General features: G+C 43.6%; 1 protein-coding gene across 2 annotated transcripts in view; it reads right to left on the reverse strand.

Moving 5' to 3' along the window:
• Positions 1–23741, reverse strand: part of VPS39 (VPS39 subunit of HOPS complex) — a 41070-nt gene that overhangs the window by 9583 nt on the left and 7746 nt on the right. For both annotated transcript variants that reach the window (XM_039536620.1, XM_039536622.1), the window contains 13 exons: positions 22928–23026; positions 22047–22139; positions 20740–20923; positions 19987–20107; positions 17975–18095; positions 17424–17553; positions 16262–16404; positions 5319–5462; positions 4495–4636; positions 4019–4105; positions 2141–2214; positions 1313–1411; positions 897–1014 (listed from right to left, as the gene is read on the reverse strand). In XM_039536620.1, the coding sequence (XP_039392554.1) occupies positions 897–1014; positions 1313–1411; positions 2141–2214; positions 4019–4105; positions 4495–4636; positions 5319–5462; positions 16262–16404; positions 17424–17553; positions 17975–18095; positions 19987–20107; positions 20740–20923; positions 22047–22139; positions 22928–23026 (1555 nt within the window). The remainder of the gene's footprint in view (positions 1–896; positions 1015–1312; positions 1412–2140; positions 2215–4018; positions 4106–4494; positions 4637–5318; positions 5463–16261; positions 16405–17423; positions 17554–17974; positions 18096–19986; positions 20108–20739; positions 20924–22046; positions 22140–22927; positions 23027–23741) is intronic.

A 23741-nucleotide genomic window follows, 5' to 3' on the forward strand; every position in this document is an offset into this window, starting at 1 on the left:
CCATGGGGGAAAAAAAAAAAGAAAAAAAAAAGTTTCTTGTTGCTTCCTAGAATTTCCTTTAACACACGAAACTATAAGCTCCATGTAAGTTCACCACTATTGTACTCCCTTCATCCCATATTAGAAGCATGCTGTGCTCTTTTCCCTAGGAAGTGCACTAGCAAAGAGAACCTATAATTTAAAAACATTAGTGACATGAATAATGGAGTGGACAATTTGTTTATAAAATCTGTGGATGACACCAAGATGGGAGGGGTTGCAAGCATTTTGGAGGACAGCATTGGAATTCAGAAGGACCTGGATAAATTGTAGAATTGGTCCCACACTTTAGGAATGATGTGGATAAATGGTAGAGAGTTCAGAGGAGAGCAACAAAAATGATAAAAAGGTTTAGAAAACCTGACCTATGAGGAAAGGTTAAAAAACGTGGCGTGTTTTGTCTTGAGAAAAGCAGACTGAGGGAGAGCCTGACAACAATCATCAAGTATGTTATGGTCTGTTATAAAGAAGATAACTGTTCTCCGTGTCCACTGAAGGCAGGACAAGTAGTAACGGCCTTAATCTGCAGCAAGGGAGATTTAGGCCAGATATTAGGAAAGCTTTTAGCTGTAAGAATAGTTAAGCACTGAAACAGGGTTTAAAAAAAAAAAAGAGGGGGGGGGGGGAGGTGGCGGAATCCATCACTGCAGGTTTTTAAAAACAGGTTAGACAAACACCTATCAGGTATACATGATCCTGCCTCAGCAAAACGGATGGACCAGATAACCGGTTGAGGTCCATTTGACCCCTATGTTTCCAAGAGACTTCTAAGGCAACATCTAGCCAGTGTACTCTGCAATCTCCCCTTCCTGTGCCACTGCCTGTTGCAAGGTAAGGCAGAGCATGGTTAGAAGTACCTTCAGGGAAGGAGCTGAGATATTCCTTCATTAATCCCTGCACCTTCTCACAGTACAGCTGAATCAGACAATTGTGGAATTCTGAGCCTGTCTCCTCCCAAACATGGATGATGTGTTCCTGTGAACATAAACACACAGTTCATGAGTTCATCAAAAAAAATGCTTCCTCTTCCTTCAGAAAGTGATTCAATGCAGTCTATCAACAGTTGCACACTTTTCTCCACTGACCACCACTTAGGAATGTCAAAAATGGCTCTCAAGTCCCACTCACTTCCACCTCCTAACTGTATATTTTGTTTATTTCACCTCATGTTGAACTTAGTATTCTTCACAAAATTTCAGATTCAACACTCAAGAGCAGAAGCTTGATATAGATGTGTTAAATTAGCAGTACTTTTTTCACTACAAGTTCTTACCAGGTAAGGGATAGCCAGGCTTTTAAAGCTTTCTATCAAGAAGTTGAGTACTTTGTCTCGAGGCAAGGATTCTACTTCAGGAAGGTCTTCTGTAAATATCTGCCAAATAAAATTTCTATTCAGGGACTGATTTTTAAATGTAGAGTGTAATCTCATTTTTCTGAGGCAGAGAGGTCAGAGATATTGCAACACACAAGCCCTCAAATCAAATATGGGAGCTCTCTGAAGAATGATAGCAGCAGATTCACCCACTTGGCGCTGCCTTGTATCTGGAATGAGCAGCACCACTCTCCATTGCTACCCTATGTATCATATACATTGCCTATTAAAAAGTGCACTTAAGCTTGTGTTCTACCACCAGAAGCTGCAGCAGAGAAGGAATGAAAAACAAGAGAGTAAGTTATAGCTGGTATTTAAAATATACCATATCAAACTGTGTGCAGCCACAAAATACATTATTAATTGTAACATTACATAGGGCCCTTATTGCTGGTTACAGCAATAGCCCCCTGTGCAGAGGGAACTGCATGGATGTGAATCTTTAGTTGTAGTGAAACTATTCCCACATGCTCATCTCCAGGTAGAAGGCTATATAAGGAAACACATAGGAATGCTCTACCTACCTCCTTCCACTACCAGAAAGATAAGGTTCTTTAATATCTGCACTGAATGTAAGTGAAAAACTAGACACTGCACTGGAGTTCAATGGTAATAATTGGACTCCAATCTCTACCCAGGCTTCTGAGGACAAGGACAAACAAACAAACTGTGCTATACTAATGGTATCAATAGCCAGATGAAAGATACATCTAATGTGGCAACTCTTACCTTCAACCCATCATCAGGAAAGTCTCTGAGCACCCACGTGGAATAGAGGAACACCAAGTGCAAGTTTTCTGTGCCTGGAACAAGAACCAAAGTAACAACACTCACCACTATCTGAAGTACCAATTCCTGCACAAGCAGTGATTTGCATAGCAAAGTATTTTCACAACCTGAGGTGCTAGAAGTTTGATTTAAGAAAAAACAGAGCTTGAATTATAGAGAGCAAATTCTGTGCTAAGGCCCCAGTTTACTATTCAGCTAGCTCCTGCTTGAAAAATCAAGTCAGCCAAATACTATGGTACCATTAGTACACAAGAAAAACAAGATCCAATGGCTGGAAACTGAAGTAACAAAATTTAGACAAAGAAGATGCTCTTTTAAAATAAAACGGAATAATTAACTATTGGGACAACTTGCCACGGGTTGTGATGGATTCTTCATCACTGGAAATTTTTAAGTTTTTCTAAAAAAATATTCTCTATTTTAAACAGGAATTATTTCATGGAAGTCCTAAAGCCTATGCTATATCAGACTAGATGGTCATAACACTTCTGACCATATAATCTCAGAGATGCCAACCTTGCTCTGAGTCTTAGGGATGTTTATGAAAAAAGTTAGGGAGGAATAGGGAAGTTGATTGGACCTGTGCCAACTGCCAAAGTTGGGAAGCCAAATACAGACGGAGTCTGGAGTAGTGCCTAAACGCATCAAATCCATATTAGAAGCACTTCTGTGCATATCAGAGTAATAACAGTATTCAAGATGAAGTGACATTTAGTAACTAACATCAATAGCCACAACCAGGTCAGACCATGATTTTGGTCATATCTCCATGCATTTTTAAATCACCCACACCAGCCATTTTTATTAACAGTGGTGGCTGGTGAACTTTGGGGCAAGTCACTGCAGCATACCCCAAAAAAATCCACACACACCACACACCCCAGCCATGCCTGCTTCCTCCCATGGCAATATCTCCCCACCCCCCACCAGAGGTGCAACCAAAATTTTCCTGAGGGGCCACCCCCACAGAAGCATGCACATTTATATGGGATTCCTTCCTTTGCATAGTCATGACCTCTTTCTCCCCCGTGCCCCCCCCACAGAAACAGGGACCTCTGCCCCCATCTCCATCTGTGGCCAAGAGCTGCCCCCCCCACCCCGTTGCGTCCTTCCATCAAAACAGGCAGAAGGGGAATATTGGCCTTAAGAAAGCTGCCCTCTTACACTGCCTAGGGCCCTTCATTACCTTGGCCAGCCCAGGCCTGGACCTCCTTCCCAGGATGATCCTCCTGTCATGTACCCTCTCTTCCTCTGCCTTCTTCTGTCCCTCTGGCTTCTCTCCCACAGACTGTGCAGTAAGGGTCAGCCAGAAAACAAGCCATTGTCAGGGGGCTTGGGGAGCTGATTCATTCCCCAAACCTCATGTTGCGTGTTGCACTTTAACTGCCCTGTGTGCAATCCCTGGTGCATTCTAGGTACCAAGAGCACATTACCATAACCCAACAGCATCCTAACCCATTCAAAATCACCATGGTTTGCTTTCTGTCAGGCCCTTACTGCACCACAGGGGCGCTGGAGCAGAAAGCCCCTTGCAGCCATGGCACTACTTGTGGTGTTCATCTGAATGAATGGTATTGAGTGTCTGATGCGTGCACACACTTTATGTTATACATATAAAAATGTGTTTGTGCAAAATTCAGAGATTTAAGCCAGAATTAGTAATTTTGTAACTACATGTACATTGGGAGGATTACAGAAAATACAGATGGTTGGCATCTCTGCAATTTATGAAAATTCACAAAAAAGAATCTAGGTAATGAGGGTTAGAGGCATCCCTTTAAAAGAGAGATTCCCACTTACCCCTGGGTCTGCACTCACCCAAATGCTGTAGATACTGCACTGTCCTTTCATGGCCCTTCAAAGGTGAGTTGGCTTTCTTTGATTGATCCACTAGCACCTGCAGAGCTTTTAGTAGAAGTAAAAGGTCAATTCCATGGGGATTATCCTTAACTTTAGAAAGCAGCTTCCTGCATTCACTGAGAACTCGTGTTCCTGGGAGAGCAGGCCAACGAAGTGTGCTCCCCATTAGCTTAACCATTGCAGCAGAACAGGAAAAATTATTTTTACATGTCAACTTTTTGCTACACAAGCAGCTCTTAGCAAGGACATACTCTAGGCAATTAGCAGGGATAAATACTTAAGTCAAATAATTATTTAATCAAGAGACTGCTACAATGGGAGGCCATTCTGAAATACTGTTAAGAATGGATAAACAGACTCTTGTCAGCAAGAGATGGGTTAAGATTTATAGCAGAAGTGTGCACTCTATTCACCCCTCTTCCTTCCTCACTTACCTTTTTCATGCAGCCCTTTCTTCTCATACAGTATTATCAGCTCACTGTACTTGTGTGCCTTCTTCAGTACATGCTCACTCTCTTCTATGTGGCAGTGATTGTTCTCCAGACGTAGCAACGGTGCTACCAGAGCTACATTTGTCTGCAAGCAAGGGAAGGGCATTTAGAGGTTTCAGATTCATGAACTGTGTACTCAGGTGCATAGTGTCCAACACTATAATCAAGAACACAGGAAGGGGGGGGGGGGGAGATCCAGAAAAAGAGAAAATATCTTATGGCACAAGAAGTGGGATTTTAACATTTGAAAGGGAGTCCTCTACTCTGTCCATTTTACACACAGTTTAACTTCGGGAGTCAGTGAGCAAGCAGATAACCAGTGGCCTATATACCAGCACTTCTTTACTCACTATGGTGGAGGCCAGCTGTTGAGAAACATTAACTTCAGGAGTAATGGTCTCAGACAACTGTCTCCATCTACTTAAGCACAGCAATGAGAGACAAGCATGCTTACAAATATGTAGGTATTTCTCTATACTTCAAAACAGAACATTCCTCTTTAAGGAAAGGAAACCTTGCAAATCCAGGGAAGTAAACAGATACGCTTGCCAAGTTTGGTGAAGCTGTCTACTGCTAACGAAGAAATAAGATGAGATTAAATTAAGTTCCACAAAGCACTTTAGTCCATGAAGGACAGATGTTCACTTCAACAACCTCAAATGAAACTATTCCTTATCCTGTCTTCCAATTTTCCCCACCCCAAACTCCTAATGGAATTTACTTTTTATAGATTTTTATAGGCTCGCTGGGTTAGGCAGGGAACTCACATGTAGGTAACACTTGAGCAAGGTGGTGTCAATGATTTGGAGCAACTTCTTTTTCGATTTGATGGTGGGTGTTCCTTCCATGAGGGGTGAGGTGCTGGACTGGTGGTCAGAGTCATTTAACTTCTTTACCAGCTGACTTCTTTTCTGCAGAACACAGAATGAGATTTTTAAAAGTTTTTATTTTTTTCCACCATCCCGCTAATACCAGTCCAAAGGAAAACAGGCCAACCTAAACCTTCTTAATTATAATGCATTACACACACCCAGCAACTGTCCCTCCGCAAGTATCTCAAGTTAGATTTACGATGTGTCCATCCATAACTCTGGAGGCATTTAAAAGATTTAATTTCTAAAACCCATAAAATTGGAAGTAGTGTCCAGAGCTAAAGTGTCCCCACAAACAAAGTTCTGCCACCACCCACTTCTGCTTGCTCTGCCAACCCTCTCGTCCAGGAAAAGCCTGGGCAAATAAGTGTCATCTGCGGTGTAATCTATTGGCCAATATATTTGTTCTCTAGTGGTCAAAGAGGAAGGGCATTACAGAACTGATGATCACTTCCTGAAAATAGCCTGCCTCCAGTCCTTCCCAGTTTATGCCAGGGAACTTTTAGCTCTAGGGCCTCAACTAATTTTACCTTCCATGATATCACACCATGACAGGAGTAGTCCCCAATGTATACTAAATTTTACACCCCCCAATTAATCTGAGAAGCTTACTGTTAATCTACATTAACCAAGTTTTATGAAAATTTAAGATTTGTTTAAGAAAAAAGCACAAATGTCCAGCTCCTTTTGGTGGTGTCTTTCACCATCTATCTTTAATAGGCCAGCATGTCACAAACTAGTGAGAGTAAATCTATAAATATAAAAAGTAATATTTAGTCACTACTTTTAATTAAGTAAGTCTAGGAAAGTAAACTATCAAAGTTTGTCAGCACTGTAAGTACTTTATAGAAACCAGCCAAATTCTCAGCTGGTATAGCTCCACTGATTCCATGCTAGCTGAAGTTCTGGTTTTTAATCTTTACCAAACTTTCTTGACCCTATAAATCACTATGTAGTTAGGCTTTTTAAGCTATCAACCCAAGTTATTGACAGTACGTTTACATTAAACTGCTAAAATGCACTTCTGACCAGGTGTAAAATCATAAGAAACAGTTACTTACTGCAACTGTGGTTCTTCAAGAGGTGATGCAGGTATGTATTCCACTTCAGCTCCAGTGTACTAGGTGCGCGTACATACCTGAAAATTTTGCCTAGTAGTACCCATAGAGGGCAGCACTCACACTTTGTGGCCACAGGAACACACTCCCCCAACCCCCCAGCTATATGAGACAGCACTGCCCCAATTCCCCTCAGTTCCTTTGCACCAAATATTCAGAGACTAGAGTCCAATGCAGAGGGGATGGAGGGTGGGTTATGGAATGCATGTCTGTATCATATATTGAAGAACCACAGTTACAGTAAACATTTCTTCTTCTTTGAGTAGATACGCCTGAGATACCTCCTTGCCTGAGGAGGTTGTGAAGACTAGGACTATAACAGGGTTTAAAAGAGAGCTAGCTAAATTCTTGGAGGTTAAGTCCATTAATGGCTATTAGCCAGGATGGGTAAGGAATGGTGTCCCTAGCCTCTGTTTGTCAGAGGGTGGAGATGGATGGCAGGAGAGAGATCACTTGATCATTACCTGTTAGGTTCACTCCCTCTGGGCCACCTGGCATTGGTCACTGTCAGCAGACAGGATACTGGGCTGGATGGACCTTTGGTCTGACCCTGTATGGACATTATGTTCTTATACAGCTGTGTGTATTCAACTTAGCTGCCTCACAAGCAGTATCCACCCCCAGGAGGCAGGGCTCAGAATCTACCTAAACAAGAATCACCCTATCAAAACTTGCATCCACCCCTGGAAGATGCAGTAATGGCATAAAGGTTCATAAATGTATGGATGACCATGTAACAGCCCTGTAAATGTCCACTATTGAGACGTCACTGAAGAATGCTATCAATGTTCCTTGTGCTCTCATAGAACAAGCTCACATCTCCTGAGGAGGCACAGCTGAAGCTATTTAATGTGAAGCCTTGATCAAGGATGTTATCCATTTAGAGATAATCTGAAGAGACTGCTTGCCCCTCCATACAATCTGCATAAGACAAACAGGTAAAGGGAAGCACAAAACGGTTTATTCCTGTTCAGACAGAAGGCTAGACATCACCTGACATCCAATGTGTCAAGACGCTGCTCCTCCGGAGATGACTGCAGCTTAGGAAAGAAAAGAGGTAAATATACTGCCTGGTTCAAATGGAACTGACAAAATGTTGGGTGTAGTCATAAAAAGTCACTTTGTCCTTACAGAATTGAAAATAAGGAGGCTCTACCATCAGAGTCTGCAACTCTCAAACTCTCCTTGCAGATGTTAATTGCTATCAGAAATCAGCCTTCTGACACAAAAACAAAAAGGCAAGATGCCAGGGGCTCAAATGGAGGTCTCATTAAAGCCACTAGGACCATTTTATGGTCCCATAGAGGACCAAGCTCATAGACTGGAAGATGGAGACGAAGCCTTAAGAATCTTGCTATCATGGCATTGGAGAAGACTGATCTTCCCTGAGTGGAGGGATGAAATGCTGATATTTCTGCCAGAGGTACTCCCAACAAACCAAGCGCAATGCCTGAAGGTGCAGCGAGTACTCCAAGCTGGCTCCTATTCAAGACATGGTCAGTTGAATTTTGAGGGCTGATGAGCACACCAAAAGCTGCGTCCATTTAGCTGAATAGGCCATTCCGGTATAGGGCTTTCATCGGTTGATTAGGATCTGTTCAACAGCTGCCAAATACCACACTTTCTCCTCATTCAGCAATGAAGCAGCCAAACCGGGAGATGCAGGGAGTTGAGTACAGAATCATAGGACTGGAAGGGACCTTGAGAGGTCATCTAATCCTGTCCCATGCTCTTATAGCAGGACCAGGTATTATCTAGACCAGTGATTCCCAAACTTGTTCCACCACTTGTGCAGGGAAAGCCCCTGGCGGGCCCAGCCGGTTTGTATACCTGCCGCATCCGCAGGTTCGGCTGATCGCGGCTCCCAGTGGCTGCAGTTTGCTGTTCCAGGCCAATGGGAGCTGCTGGAAGTGGCGGCCAGTACGTCCCTTGGCTCGCGCCGCTTCCAGCAGCTCCCATTGGCCTGGAGCAGCGAACCACGGCCTCTGGGAGTCGCGATCAGCCGAATCTGCGAACGCGGCAGGTACACAAACCGGCCGGGCCTGCCAGGGGCTTTCCCTGCACAAGCAGCGGAAGAAGTTTGGGAACCACTGGTCTAGACCATCTGACAGGTGTTTGTCTAACCTGCTCTTTAAAAACTCCAATGATGGAGATGCCACAATCTCCCTACACAATTTATTCCAGTGCTTAACTATCCTGACAGTAGGAAGTTTTTCCTAATGTCCAACCTAAACTGCCCTTGCTGCAATTTAACATAACATAAGAACGACCACACTGGGTCAGACCAAAGGTCCATCTAGCCCAGTATCCTGTCTTCTGACAGTGGCCAATGCCAGGTGCCCCAGAGGGAATGAACAGAGCAATCAGCGAGTGATCCATTCCCTGTCGCCCATTCCCAGCTTCTGGCAAACAGAGGCTAGGGACACCATCCCTGCCCATCCTGGCTAATAGCCATAGAATATCAGGGTTGGAAGGGACCTCAGGAGGTCATCTAGTCCAACCCCCTGCTCAAAGCAGGACAAATCCCCAACTAAATCATCCCAGCCAGGGCTTCATCAAGCCTGACCTTAAAAATCTCAAAGGAAGGAGATTCTACCAGCTCCCTAGATAACCCATTCCAGTGCTTTACCACCCTCCTAGGTGAAATAATTTTTCCTAATATCCAACCACTGAAAACAGTCTAGTTCCATCCTCTTTAGGAACCCGCTTTGAGGTACACCTCTACCCCGATATAACACAAATTCAGATATAACACGGTAAAGCAGTGCTCCGGGGGGCGGGCTGCGCATTCCGGCGGATCAAAGCAAGTTCAATATAACACAGTTTCACCTATAAAGCGGTAAGATATTTTGGCTCTCAAAGACAGCGTTATATCGAGGTAGAGGTGTGGTTGAAAGCAGCTATCAAATCCCTCCTCATTCTTCTCTTCTGCAGACTAAACAATCCCAGTTCCCTCAGCCTCTCCTCATAAGTCATGTGCTCCAGCCCCCTAATCATTTTTGTTGCCCTCCGCCGGATTCTTTCCAATTTTTCCAAATCCTTCTTGTAGTGTGGGGCCCAAAACTGGACACAGTACTCCAGATGAGGCTTCACCAATGCTGAATAGAGGGGAATGATCATGTCCCTCTATCTGCTGGCAATGCCCCTACTTAAACAGCCCAAAATGCCATTAGCCTTCTTGGCAACAAGGGTACACTGTTGATTCATATCCAGCTTCTCGTCCACTGTAACCCCTCAGTCCTTTTCTGCAGAACTGCTGCCTCATGTTGCAGTGCATGGGATTCTTCCATCCTAACCTCCATGAATTTATCTAGTTCTTTTTTGAATCCTGTTATAGTCTTGGCCTTACCAGAGGATGCTGTGAAGGAGTTCCACAGGTTGGCTGTGCTTCGTGTGAAGAAATACTTCCTTTTGTTTGTTTTAGAACTGCTGCTTATTAATTTCATTTGGTGACCCCTAGTTGGTGTGTTATGAGAAGGAGTAAATAACACTTCCCTATTTAACACTTCCTTTCTCCAAACCAGTCATGTTTTTATAGACCTACTATCATATCCCCCCTTAATAATCTCTTTTCCAAGCTGAGAAGTCCCAGTCTTATTAATCTCTCCTCATACAGAAGCCGTTTCATACTCTTAATCATTTTGTTGCCCTTTTCTGAATCTTTTCCAATTCCAATATACTGTATATTTTTAGAGATAGGGCGACCACATCTGGACGCAGTATTCAAGATGTGGACATACCATGGATTTATACATAAGCGATAGGATATTTTCTCTCTTATTATCTATCCCCTTCTTAATGACTCCCCACATTTTGCTAGGTTTTTTGACTGCTGCTGCACATTGAGTGGATGTTTTCAGAGAACTATCCACAATGACTCCAAGATCTCTTTCTTGAGTGATAACAGCTACTTTAGACCCCCATCATTTTATATGTGTAGTTGGGGTTAGGTTTTCCCATGTGCATTATTTTGAACTTAACATTGAATTTCATCTGCCATTTTGTTGCCCAGTCACCCAGTTTTGAGAGATCCTTTTGTAGCAATTCGCAGTCTGCCTGGGATTTAACTATCTGCAAATATTGTCCCCTCACTGTTTACCCCTTTTTCCAGATCATTTGTGAGTATGTTGAACAGGACTGGTCCCAGAACAGACCCCTGGGGGACACCACTATTTACTTCTCTCTATTCTGAAAACTGACCATTTATTCCCACCCTTTGTTTCCTATCTTTTAACCAGTTACCAATCTATAAGAGGACTTATCCCATGACAGTTTAAATTAAGCCCATTGCTTCTTGTCCTATCCTCAGAGGTTAACAAGAACCATTTTTCTCCCTCCTCCTTGTAACAACCATTTATGTACTTGAAAACTATTACGTCTCCCTTCTCAGTCTTCTCTTCTCCAGACTAAAACCCAATTTTTTCAATCTTCCCTCATAGGTCATGTTATCTAGACCTTTAATCATTCTTGTTGCTCTTCTCTGGACTTTCTCCAATTTGTCCCCATCTTTCCTGAAATGTGGTGCCCAGAACTGGACACAATACTCCAATTGAGACCGAGTCAGCGTGGAGTAGAGCGGAAGAATTACCTTCATGTCCTGCTTACAACACTCCTGCTAATACATCCCAGAATGATATTTGCATTTTTTTTTGGAAGGGGGGAGGGGAAAGAGGACAACAGTGTTACGCTGTTGACTCATTTAGCTTGTGGTCCATTATGACCCCCAGAAACCTTTCTGCAGTACACCTTCCTAGACAGTCATTTCCCATTTTGTATGTGTGCAACTGATTGTTCCTGCCTAAGTGCAGTACTTTGCATGTCTTTATTGAATTTCATCCTATTTACTTCAAACCATTTCTCCAGTTTGTCCAGATAGTTTTGAATTTTAATCCTATCCTCAAAAGCACTTGCAACCCCTCCCAACTTGGTAACGTCTGCAAACTTTATAAGAGTACGCTGTATGCTGTTATCTAAATCATTAATGAAGATATTGAACAGAACCAGACCTAAAACTGATCCCTGCTAGACCCCACTCATTATGCCCTTCCAGCTTGACTGTGAACCAATGATAACTGGTTGGAAAACCATTCCCAGAAAGTAGTTCTGCACCCACCTTATAGAAGCTCCATCTAGGTTGTATTTTCCTACCTTGTTTACGAGGTCAAGAGAGACAGTATCAAAGGCCTTAAAGTCAAGATATACCTTGCCAGAAAAGCATGGCATGCATTATAGATGGCCCAAAGCTCCAGCACATTGATAGGCAGTGGATTCCTGCTCCAACCTCAGACCCTGAACTTGCAGCAATCCTAGATGCACTCCCCAGCCCATCAGGGAGACATGAGTGACAACCGTTTTGTTGGTAAGGGCTGGATGAAGGGAATGCCCTGATAAACACTCTTGGAAAGCATCAAGCACTGCACTGAGTCCAGGACCAATGGAGGGAGATGGACCAATCTGTCCAAAGAGTGAACAATCTGTCAGTAAGCTGTTCTGAGCTACTTTTGAAGGGGGCGAAGACACAACCTTGCAAACTGGACCACCTGTGTGTAAGCAGACACACAGCTCAAGAGCCTCAGGCACATCCAAACTGTCATGAAAGGCTGACATCGCTGACTGAGGAACAGGTGGCAAATCACCTAAAAGTGATCAGTCAGCAAAAATGCTCTGAAACTTGTAATCTATTAGGGTCCCAATTTTCTGAGTGAGCACCAAAGATGACTTCCTGGCATTTAGGATGAGACCAGAAGGTCTAACAAGCACAGTGTAGTGTTGACATAAGAAAGGATTTCCTCGCTGGACTTGCCTCTTAGTAGCCAATTATTCAAATATGGGGAGATGTGGATTCTTTACCTCCTGAGGTATGCAGTCACCACAACCATGCATTTGGCAAAAACACCTGAAGAGAGAATGAAGGGAAACACCATATACTGAAAATGGAGCTCTGCTCGGATAATCAAAGGAATTTTCTGCGGCTCAGTAGAATTGCCACAGGAAAGCAGGTATCCTGAAGGTCCTTAACAGCAAACCAGTCATTCTGAGACAACACGGGGAAGATGGTCGATAGTGACCATTGAGAACCTCAAGTATCTGATACTTGTCATGGCCACAAATATCAAGAATGGGTCTTACCTCTCCCTTGGATATGGGCACCAGAGAGTACTGGGAATAGAAGCCCTGACCCCAGTGTTCTAGGAGAACCCGCTTCACTGCTCCCAAAGCCAGTAGAGCATCTTGTGAGAAGGATCCCTGAAGAGGGGGTGGGGGGGAATGGAAGGAATTGGATGGCACAGCCCAATCTGATCATGCTTAGGACCCAGCTGTGATCGAGTCCCAAGCATTGTGAAAGCAAGCCAGCCTGTCCCCAATCAGAGGACAGGGAGAAGGGAGCAATGACCAGAACACTGTCCCAGACCAAGGAGTCAAAATGGGTCGTTGGGGGATGCCTGGGGAAGGCACGTGGACTGGCCAAACCCCTGAGCCAAATGCCTCTTCCTCTGGGACCTATGCCACTTTCTGGGGTAACCCCACTGTCTTGGAGGAAGGAAAGGCTGACCAAGTGTGTGCGGCAGACAATACTGCTGCTGCTGATCACTGAAGTGGTGCTTCTGCACTGCCAGTGCGTACACCCCCAAAGAACGTAATGTATCCCTAAAGTCCTTGAAGGAATGCAGAGTCATCCATTTTGTCCAAAAAAAGTACTAGGCCACCAAAAGGCAAATCCCCTATGGCTTGTTGCACATCAGGAGTAGTGCCCAAATTCTGCAGCAGAGACACCCTTCTCATGGTCACCGCTGAGGCCACTCTGGCCAAAGTAGCCACGACATTCAGCATGGACTCCAACAAAGTCTTAGCCACCCAGCATCGTTCAGTGATAAAAAGGCCAAAAATTCCTCTCTCAAGGCTTCAGGCAGCTGGCCTGCAATCTTAGACACAGCCGTCCAGTTCACAAAAATCATATTTGGACAGCAATGGCTGCTGATTAGCAACGCACATCTGCAAGGAAGAGAAGGTGTAAATCTTCCTACCCATCAGGTCCATTTGTTTAATCAGCGGTCCCCAACCATTTTGGCACCAGGGACCGGTTTCGTAGAAAAAAAAAATTTCCGCGGACCTGTGGGATGGTTTTGGAACGATTCAAGCGCATTGCATTTATTTTTGTACTTTTATTTCTATTATTATTGTAATATATAATGAAATAATTATACAACTGACCATAATGCAGAATTAGTGGGAGCCCTGCCCCCTATCTGACCCGCCCCCCCGACTGTCCGCCCCCTTCAGAATCCCTGACCCATCCTGCTCCTTGTCCCCTCACCATCCCCCAGAGACCCCCCACCACCCTGGGACCCCACCCCTGCTCCCTGTCCCCTGACTGCCCCAACCCCTATCTCCCCCCCCCCCACTGAGTCCTGACAGACCCCCCCCGGAACACCTACAATCCAACCCCCATTCCCTGCCCCACGACCGCCCCAACCTCCGCCCCCTCTCTGTGCCCTGAATGTCCCCAGGACTCCCTGCCCCTTAGCCAACCCCCCTGGCCCCAGCCTCTTACCCCCGGCTCCCTCCTCACCCGGAGCCTCAGCGCCTCGCCCGACAGCTGCAGCCTGCCTCCGGTGGGGCCTGAGCTCCATCCCGCTCAGAGCTGCATGGTGAGGGGGCGGGGCTGGGAGCTCCACGCCGAGTGGAGGCAGCTGAGCTCAGCCCGGAGCTCGCAGCCCCGCCCCCTCACCACACAGCTCTGAGGGGGCGGGGCTCAGGGGCCCCGCCGGAGACACGCCGCTTGATGTGCTAGGGGTCGGTTCGCGGCCCGGTTCCTAACAGGCCGTGGACTGGTACCGGTCCGCGGCCCGGGGACCCCTGGTTTAGAGTCCTTATGCCTGGGAGTGGACTTAAATCTGCCCTGCCAAGCTCTATCATTCATTGCAGTTACGACCACGGAATTTGGGGCCAGACAAGAGTAAAAACTCTCAAATCCCTGCACCAGTATGAAATAGCACTTCTCCATGTGCTCTGCAGTTGGTGCTATCAAAGCCAGCATGTTTCAGAGAACATTAGCAGGCTCTCAGAGGACATCATTAATATAGAGGGTGACCCTCCCAGGGGCAGACAGCTGCAGGATATCCAACAGCTTATGGGTATTTGCCTGCAGAAACTCTGCTTGAATAGCTAGGGAAGCAGCCACACATCACAAGAGGCCCTGGTAGGTCTTGAAATCCTCTGGTACCGAAGGAGAGGAAGAACTAGGCACCATGGAATTGTCCAGGGATGAAGATGAAGCAGTTAACCGTGCCCGAGATGGATCCAGCTCCAGGACTGATGGACCTGGACAACTCTGGAGGCTTCGTGCCGGGAAGACTCCACCAGTGCCTGGGCCTGTCACAGGCACAGACCTGCCCAGTGATTTTGCTTTAGAACAAGATGAAGAGTTGTACCTCTGCAAGCAAGAAGTGTCCCAGATTGCATGGAGGCCACTGGTAGAGACAGGGTATTAGTAGCTAAAGCACAGCAAGCACCGTGCATGAGGATCGTTGGAGATTGCTCCTCTGCACAGTGTTTAAATCCTGGTGAGACCGCTACCAGAAAAATACTTAAACGAAAGCTAACACTAATTAACTATATAACTAAAAAAGTCACTAAGAAATAGAGGTTCCAAGGCTGGACGTCTGTGTGGTTCCTGACTCCAACCAAAGGCGGTAAGAAGGAACTGAGGCAAGTCAAGGTGGTGCCATCCTCTCATATAGCCAGGGGAGGGACTATGGACATGCGGCACAAGCCCCATCACCACTCTACAGGTACTGTTAGGCAAAATTCTCCAGCGCCGGTGTGCTGTGCAAACATAAAACTAAGTGGAATACACTGTTACATCTACTCAAAGATCTGAAAACTACCCTGTAAATTCATTATATTGCAACTAAACTCATCAATTGATTCTCATCCCAGCATGTCTCCTAGTCCCAAGAAAACAGATGAGCTTTGCAGCATTAATTTGACTATCAGAATGCTCACTTAATAGCTCTTTTGTCCATTGCTTTAGTCCTATGTTACACAAATATCTAACAATAATTTTCAGACACATTAAAACCATCTATTTTTGGCTCCCCAGAAAGATTCAATGTGTATTTTTTAAAAATGTTTACTGCCAACTTGTTCACTGTAATAATGGTAAATAAATGTTCATGTAAAAGCAGCAAAGAGTCCTGTGGCACCTTATAGACTAACAGACATATAGGAGCATGAGCTTTCGTGGGTGAATACCCACTTCGTCTTAATAAATATGTTTATATTTATTAAGAAATCCAAAAAAGGGCCAATTTGACATTTGAATGTTGTAAAGTTAAGAAAAAAAAGTGAAGGAAACCCTCAAAATAGCGAGCATGAATGGAGACTTTTTAAAAAGCTAGAGGCATTAAACAGCGTTCCAATTTCTTAAAATCAATAGAGAAGTTATATTTTTGCTGAATAAAAATTAAAGTAGAGACACGAGCTATCCATTCAGTCTATTATGCAGAAGGCTTCAAGGGAGAGAATAGTATAGTAGTCCATGGGAACCAGTGAGAGGGAAAGCATAGCTACCAGATACATTTGGGGTATGCTCCAAATCCAGCACTGTATTCTTCTGACACATCTCCCTGCTATGCAATGCCCCCTTACTGAAGTCACCGGGTCAGGGCTGGGCATCAGAAGCCAAATTCCCTAGAGGTACATATTAACAGCATTTACCTGAGTTAGATAGTCTATGAGTGCTAAGTGTGCTTTCTCCAGCTCAGCCCCAGAGAGCACAGGCAGAGGATTAGGATACTGCAATTGTTTCCTGTAATCAGTGGGCAGCAAGTCAGGATACAGACCCATCACATGAGTGGGATCTAAGCAAAAAAAAAAACGGTATTTGTAAGTTTCATAGCATCTTGTTTTTCAAAATACCAGTATTATATAGCTTTCCAGTAATAAGTGCAGTTGATCAAAGACAAACCCCCAACACTTAGTAGTTTCATCTTCCTGGTGCTTTAAAAATAAATTGTCTCTACACTATTAAATCACTAATGAAGTATCCCCATTTTACACACGAGGAAATGGAAGAAGAAGTTAAGTGAGGCAAGGGGGAGACAGAGCTGGAGCAGAACTAGCAAGTTCATGCCTTCCCCGACCCACAATATTCATTCTGTTGCTACAGCTTAGTGCAGAATCCCAGCACTAATAATGAGATTCAATGGCAGGACTGTGAATTAGTAATACTGCTGGTTGCAAAAGGCTCCTAGAACGAGACACCGTTGTAATAAATCCAATGAGCTTCTGAAAAGATTACAAGGACAGACCTGACCAGCAGTTCCCATTACGAATGAGTATCAGTTTCACACAGTTTACGAACTCTAAAGTTCATTACTTAGATTAGAATTTAGGACCCTCCTGGCTCCTGATCTGTTCCTCTGGTCCCAGGAGTAGATTTCAAAAGGTCCTAACTCCCAAAAGTGACTTAGGTGCCTAAGACTCACTGAAAGTCATGTCTTTAGCTGAAAATTGACTATTTAGGAACTTTTGACATTCACTCACTTCATTCTTACTCCATTCCATGAAATGTCCATCAAGCAGAAAAACAGGTAGGGGCTCACTGATTTTTAGCAGTGGCTGGTGCTCATACCTCAGAGTGAAGGAACGGGCAAGCATACAGATGCCCCTTATACTTCTATTCCAACCTGCGACACTTTTTGTGGAGTGGGGGGGGGCGGTTTCCAGCGTCTAACCAACAAACTAATCTTTGGGCTGCACAAGACGACACTACTTGTTCTCAAACTAAATCAAGTTCAGCACCAGCATCAATTTCTGGTGAGATTTACTGTAGTCTCCCCTCACCCACATTCTCCAACCCCAGGCTATACCAAGTTACCTGTACCGAGCTTGGCAAAAACCTGCATGGATTCATCGAAGCGCTTCTGGCAGAAGAGGTTAAAGGCATAAAGGTTCTTAATGTGATGAATCTGTTGTTGCTTTTCACTATCTGAATCATCTTTCATTTCCTACACAAATACAAACCCAGGAATAATAGGAAGAATTCTTGTGCTTAAATATAAAGAGAATGGAAAAGAAAAACATTGACAGTGTTGAGCTTGAAATTCATTGAAGAGAATGGGAAAATCCAGGATTGAACAGATGACCCAAAGCGCCTAAACTTCTAAAAACAGACAGCTTGTCAAGGATGGGCAGCACTGGATAGCAGAGTAGAGCCCGGAGACAGGAAGTTGTTAAACGGCTAAAGGGTCAATCAAGAGGAACTAGAGAGTGTGTGTGAAGTGGACATCAAGGAGGTTAAGACCTCAGGGCTTGGAACAGTCCTTAGTGGCAGCAGTTATCAAACAGATTGCAGAGACTGGCCCATGATTCTATACCCAGCAATACAAATAGTGTATTCCACCCACACCACTAACGAAGACAACTTACCGCCAATTGCAGAGCCAATTCAAACTGCTTGTCTTGGAGAAGCTGCTGGATCTGGGTTGCTATGGAGACTGGAAGGAGACGCCAAACAAAATGATTGCTGGCCACATACACAATATTTGTACTATAATTGGAAGAGAAAAGGCAGGTTACCAAGATGTAATAGTGAGGCAAGAACTCTATCCCACATCTTGCAAGAATAGTCAATCCTGGTTAACACATGCATGGCTTAACCAGATATACTAAAGTGGTGAGGTTATTCAAGTTCTCCTTTCCCTGCTCAACATAGTGGTGAAGGCACAACAGAAAGCGATTCAACAACCACTATGAATTCCTGAGGACACTCAGGGTATGTCTACACTGCAATTAGATACCTGTGGCTGGATTGCAAGAAAGAACTTCAGAAAGGAACTAAAAGGAAGAGACCCTTATCTTGACGTGCTTATCAAAGCTTGTGTATATTTGGGGGTACAAAGGGATGCCCAGGCACCCTTCACTGAAGAAGTAAAAGGACAGCGCTTTTGCTTCATGCAAAAGGAGTCTCAACCAGGCTTGGCTGAAAACACTGAAGAGAACTTTGAGTGAGAAATTTCTTTGGACAAGAGATTAATTTGGTTAGTTAAGATTAGTCTCTAGAAAGCACGTTACAATTTTGTTTTATATGTAACCATTTGTTTCCAATATTCTTACTCATTATTTACTTAAATCTCTAGTCATTGATAATATATATATTTATAATGAAAACAAGGATAAGTTTAAGTGTAGTAGTGTTAAGTGCTCATCTTGGTTTAAATCTTAGAAGCTGGTGTTTGGGAATAGCAAACCCGGTGAGTCTGAGTATTCAATGGATAGAGGCTGGATGCTGCAGGGAACACTGAGTATTTGGGGGTTGTGGTGTGCCTGTTGCTACCTGTACAGAGAAAGTGAGATCTGCAGAGGCCTAGGAGTTAGTGCTTATGCTTTCAGAAGCTGGTGATGCTTTCAGCGAGCTGATCACACATACACAGACAAGCCTACTTCACGCTAAGGGCAGCAGTGAAATGCCTTACAATCCTGGGTACCCTCGTAAAGGGTCACAGTATTCCATTTCCACAAGAAGCTTGTCATCAAGGCACTACTGCAGCCACCCCAATAATCAAGCTTGAAACAGGAATCGAAGGTTCTACTAGAGAGCAAGGGAACCCCCACTATGCCCTTGAAAGCCATGAGAGATCAGTTTATATGTATTTATTGTCAAAGTCAAGTGATGCTGCCTTGAATAAGATCTACTTTTCATATTCAGAGCAACTTAAACGCCCAATTAATCCTCAATACCCATGTGAGGTAGGTAAGTATTACCTTTTACTTTACAGATGGAGAAACTGAGAAAGAGTGTTTAAGTGGCTTAGTCAAGGTCGGAGGGAGTCAGAACAGAATTAAGGATCTTCTAGCTCCGTGTGTTGTGCTCAGAACATGAGCCTCTCCAGCCCCAACCCCACAATCACAGACACATTTTGTTAATCTTAAATCTTTTTTTAAAAAAATTCCCAGAGAAAGTTTTGTGCAAACTTGTCAGTGCTTCTAGCTGCCTTCTACAAAAACAAAAACAAAAAAGGGCAGTTATACTCCCCAAATCACCAGGTTAGATTAAATCAAAACAAGTTACATAACTAAGCAATAAGGATACAAGTATTCTGTCTATACTAGCCACTGCAGAGTGAAGAGGGCTGTGAGAGGTAAAGAGGAATTTAGTTGCAAGAAAGCAGTAGAACACAAGAGAACAGTGTCCCTTATCCAATAACCCTAAGGTCAACACAGCATGGTGTAGGGGCAAGAGGGGCAGATTATTAAGGTTCTGGCTATGAGCTGTTGACAACTTCTGACTCCATAGGTCAGAGAAGAGACAACATGATGATGTACTCATGGTGTTAGTTTACCAGAGTTATATTTCAAATTGTATGGAAGGGCACAATACACAGAAGCTGTCAAAGAAAGACTAGGCATAGGGAGAGATGAAAAAGGAAGTGCTCTTGTACCCTCCGGAGGTGATGAAGCGTGGTCTCTGCAGCTCAATACTCTGCACCAGCAGCCGGGGTTCAAAAGTGCGAATCTCCACGTACCTTGGTAGCACCGCAATGATGTATGGAGGCTGATGTTCTGTTTGGGAGATGGAACAAGCATGCATCAGACGGATTTCTCCAATATACCCCGGAAAGGGCCACAACTCACTACATAACTTCTCTCCAGAAATTTTCAGTACATTATGCCCTTCTCACTCATCCCTCAAATCCATCAATGAGCTTAATGATAGAAATTAACGGCAAATCATTACTATCCTCCCTCCCCACCCCCCCGGGTTTTCCTTGACACTTCTCTCTCTCATCACATGCAAATTCTGCAGTACTCAACTGCTCACAAAAGCCAAAAATCAGGTTTTAAATTACAAAAACAAGTGGCACATACGTAGTGTCTTATCTGTAGATCTCAAATCACTTTACAAAGATGGGGTTATCCCCACTGTAATGAAAAAGAAACTTGTACTGAAAAAGAAACTGAAGGCACAGAAGTTGAGAGCAAGGAAGTAGAGACAGAAATATAACCCATGCCTCTCTGCTCTAATCAATGGATCATGCTAGCTAGCACTCCGATGATTGTAATAAAACCAGTGCGACACAATCAAAGCCTCATACATTAAGCTAGTAAACTTAAATCTGCTCCATTCATAAGGAACAGAAAGCTGACAAATCCTGGTTGGATTACAGCAAGGAAAAACAACTTCTAGTTCTCACCCATAGCTATGGGAATGTCTGTCCAATTCAAGGCACCTTTCTGAGTACAAATCCCTTCTTCGTTAAGTACTACCGTTAGATCATCTTGACCAACTGCAACTTTTCCATCTGCTAAGGGAGCCACCAATGGTTCAAGCTGCTTCCCTGTGGGGAACAGTTCTTTGATGGAGCCTTTTCCATCCACCTGTGAGAGAAAGAGGGGGAGGGAAAAGGTCATTCAGTTTTCACTGTGGAGTTGTCATCTCAAAACTGTAGAAGACTACTTGATGAAAAGACAGACTTTATAGCATATTTTTTGGAAAGAGTGATACATGAGTCTCAAAATATCCACTAACACATCAAGGTAGTTTTGAAGGCTATTTGTAGGTCATCTTTTGTATGTATCAAAATATTACTTGTTAGCATTGCAATTTAAAAATAAATTTGTGTTTTTCTCTTAATTTGAGGAAGCCTGTTCCCATTGCTAATTGACTACTGTAACAAGATCATCCAGTTATTTAGCCACCAAGGCGTACAGTCTGTATAGCATGATAATACTGATGTCAGTAAAAGTGTGCAGTAGTCCATGGATTTTCCTTGGACTCCCTTCTCATTCATATATGAGCCTTATTTAAGTGACAGTACCATAGGTATGGACTCCATTTTCCTAAAGTATCAGCATAAATTATAAAGATGGAAAATTATAGTAATGGTAATAGTTATGACTTTATTGTTAATGTTTCTGTCAAATTAATCAACAAATAGAAGGCACTATTTCACTTCGGCCCTGCTGTGGAATCTGAAATAATTAACAGTGGATGAATTTGGTATTTAAAGGGATGTTGTCAAATTGAAGCTGTTTAATTTCAGCTAGCTAAAGGACTAAAATAATTTTGGTGAAGTTACTCTGCCCTTTGAATAACCTCACTTTAAAAAAAAACCCTACTGAATAGGTTATCTTTAAAATATTTTACCCTGTTATGTTGAGGTGTAAATACACCAAACAAAAGGGAAACTATGAAATTGAGTTAAAGTGCTGCCCAGATGAAAAAATGTTTTCTTAATTTAATTCAGTTAAACTAATCTTAGGCATTATTGCAACAGCAAGATAGTGTTTTTCTTTCAGAAAGACAGGCAATTTAAAGGACCATGCATGCTTTTGTGGAAGGAGGTGTAAGCTGAAAGACAGCGTGTCAAAAATGGCACATTTTTATGATAAACAGTGTCTATGTTACACTCTGAATCCTCCCTCCCTGGGAGCAGTCTATGTACTCTCCCTAAAATGATTAACATCCCCTTACATACTCAGTTCAAAGTCCTGTTCTTACCCTTATCAGATAATAGTCTCTCTTGAAACCTACACAGATAGAATTTTCACACCATGCCATAGACTTGGGCACATCCGGCACACTGAAGTCCCCCTGAAGGATGAAAGGAAAATAAGTCACATTGGCTGCCTTAGGAGCGAACTATGCCTTCCCGGGGCTCCTGTTAACCTGTGGCCTGGAAAGTTTGTTTCATATTTAATTGCGGGGGAGGCAGTACAGTAACACTGAGCACATAACCCTTTCTTCACTCTTACACAGTAGGAAAGGTTTCTTTTAAGATTGCAGTTCTGTAGCTAGTAGGGTCCTCAAACATTAGATATTACTGCAAAATAATTCTCACTAACATGTTTGCTGCAGGAAAGGGCAGGCTATATCTGTTTAAGAAGTGAAGTCTACTTTAGAATCACTCCCAACCCTTCCTGCCCAGGGAACGATAGCATTCAGCTAGAATGTCCCGACTCCAGTTTTCTGCACAGCAGCAGGGCATTCTGCAACTAGACAGTGTGACCTTTCTGAACAGTTATTTAATTGGGTCTCAAAGTGGACCAGAGCTAGAATGCAGAGGACAATTAGGATTGTATACAAATTGTATCTTTCTATCACTACCTATCATCTTCAAGAAAGGAGTCAGTCATTTGGTTCCTGGTGATTTTTATCCATATCTAGCTCCCAATCTATTATTTCAATGGTATCAACACTTTGCTTTCAATTGCTGCTTCTTTGTTAAACCATGCAGCACCAGCACTATCAAGTGCACCATGGAAGCAGAACCCAGCACTGATTCTGAATTATACTGCTGATTAAACTGGGGTATTAAAAACAATTTAATACTCTGGCAAGGACTCTCGTACAGTCTAGTGATTCCCACACCACTATCTCACCTGTAGCTCATAGAACTCCCTGTCCTTCCAGAAATACAGCTGTAGCTTCTTCCGCACTGCCACGCACATCCTCAGCACCTCCTCCCCTGTATCAGAGTGCTGTGAAAACAGACAGCCTCACATGCATTAGGATTAGAAGGTAAATAAGGAAGATAATATAGGGCCATAAATAATTCTAAACCTATAGCACAGCTGGCCAATGGAAGAGCTAAGCTGCAGCTGAATAAACTTTCATGCTCCCATCGGGTCACCATGGACTATTTTCTCACTGGGCCAAATCCAAAGTGGATGGTCAAACAAGGTGCTGAACTTGAGTTCAGATGTGCATGTGGCCAGAAGAAAGATCCTTTGAGATATATTCTGAACTAAATTAATGCAAGATAAATCTAGGCCACAATAGGTCTTTTATCAAGAACTCTACTGTTAATGAAAGCTATCAGGATAACAGCTCTGGAGACTGAATTGGGTAGCAGCAGTATAAGCTTACCCACACTTGCCACTGTACGTCAACCTTATTTTGGTGAGACTGCCTCTATACAGAAGAAGGCCAAAGACTGAATGAACAGGCATAGACTGACCTTTCTACAGAGACTGAACATTGTGATGGTGGTTTATGCAATGAGGACACCTATTCCATTTCCCCATGGACAAGATGCACCAAACCCTTTCATGTAGTCAACCAGCCAGCCTTCAAGATGGTAATGGCTCAGTCACTATTACCCTGAGCTAGATCTGAAGAGGTGAAAGCCACCAATTCCCATTGCCCACTATTTAGCCATCTACTCCCACTATTTTTCCTGTAACTCCCACAAGG

Source organism: Mauremys reevesii, linkage group 4 (assembly GCF_016161935.1).
Source record: "Mauremys reevesii isolate NIE-2019 linkage group 4, ASM1616193v1, whole genome shotgun sequence".
Lineage (NCBI taxonomy): Eukaryota > Metazoa > Chordata > Testudines > Geoemydidae > Mauremys > Mauremys reevesii.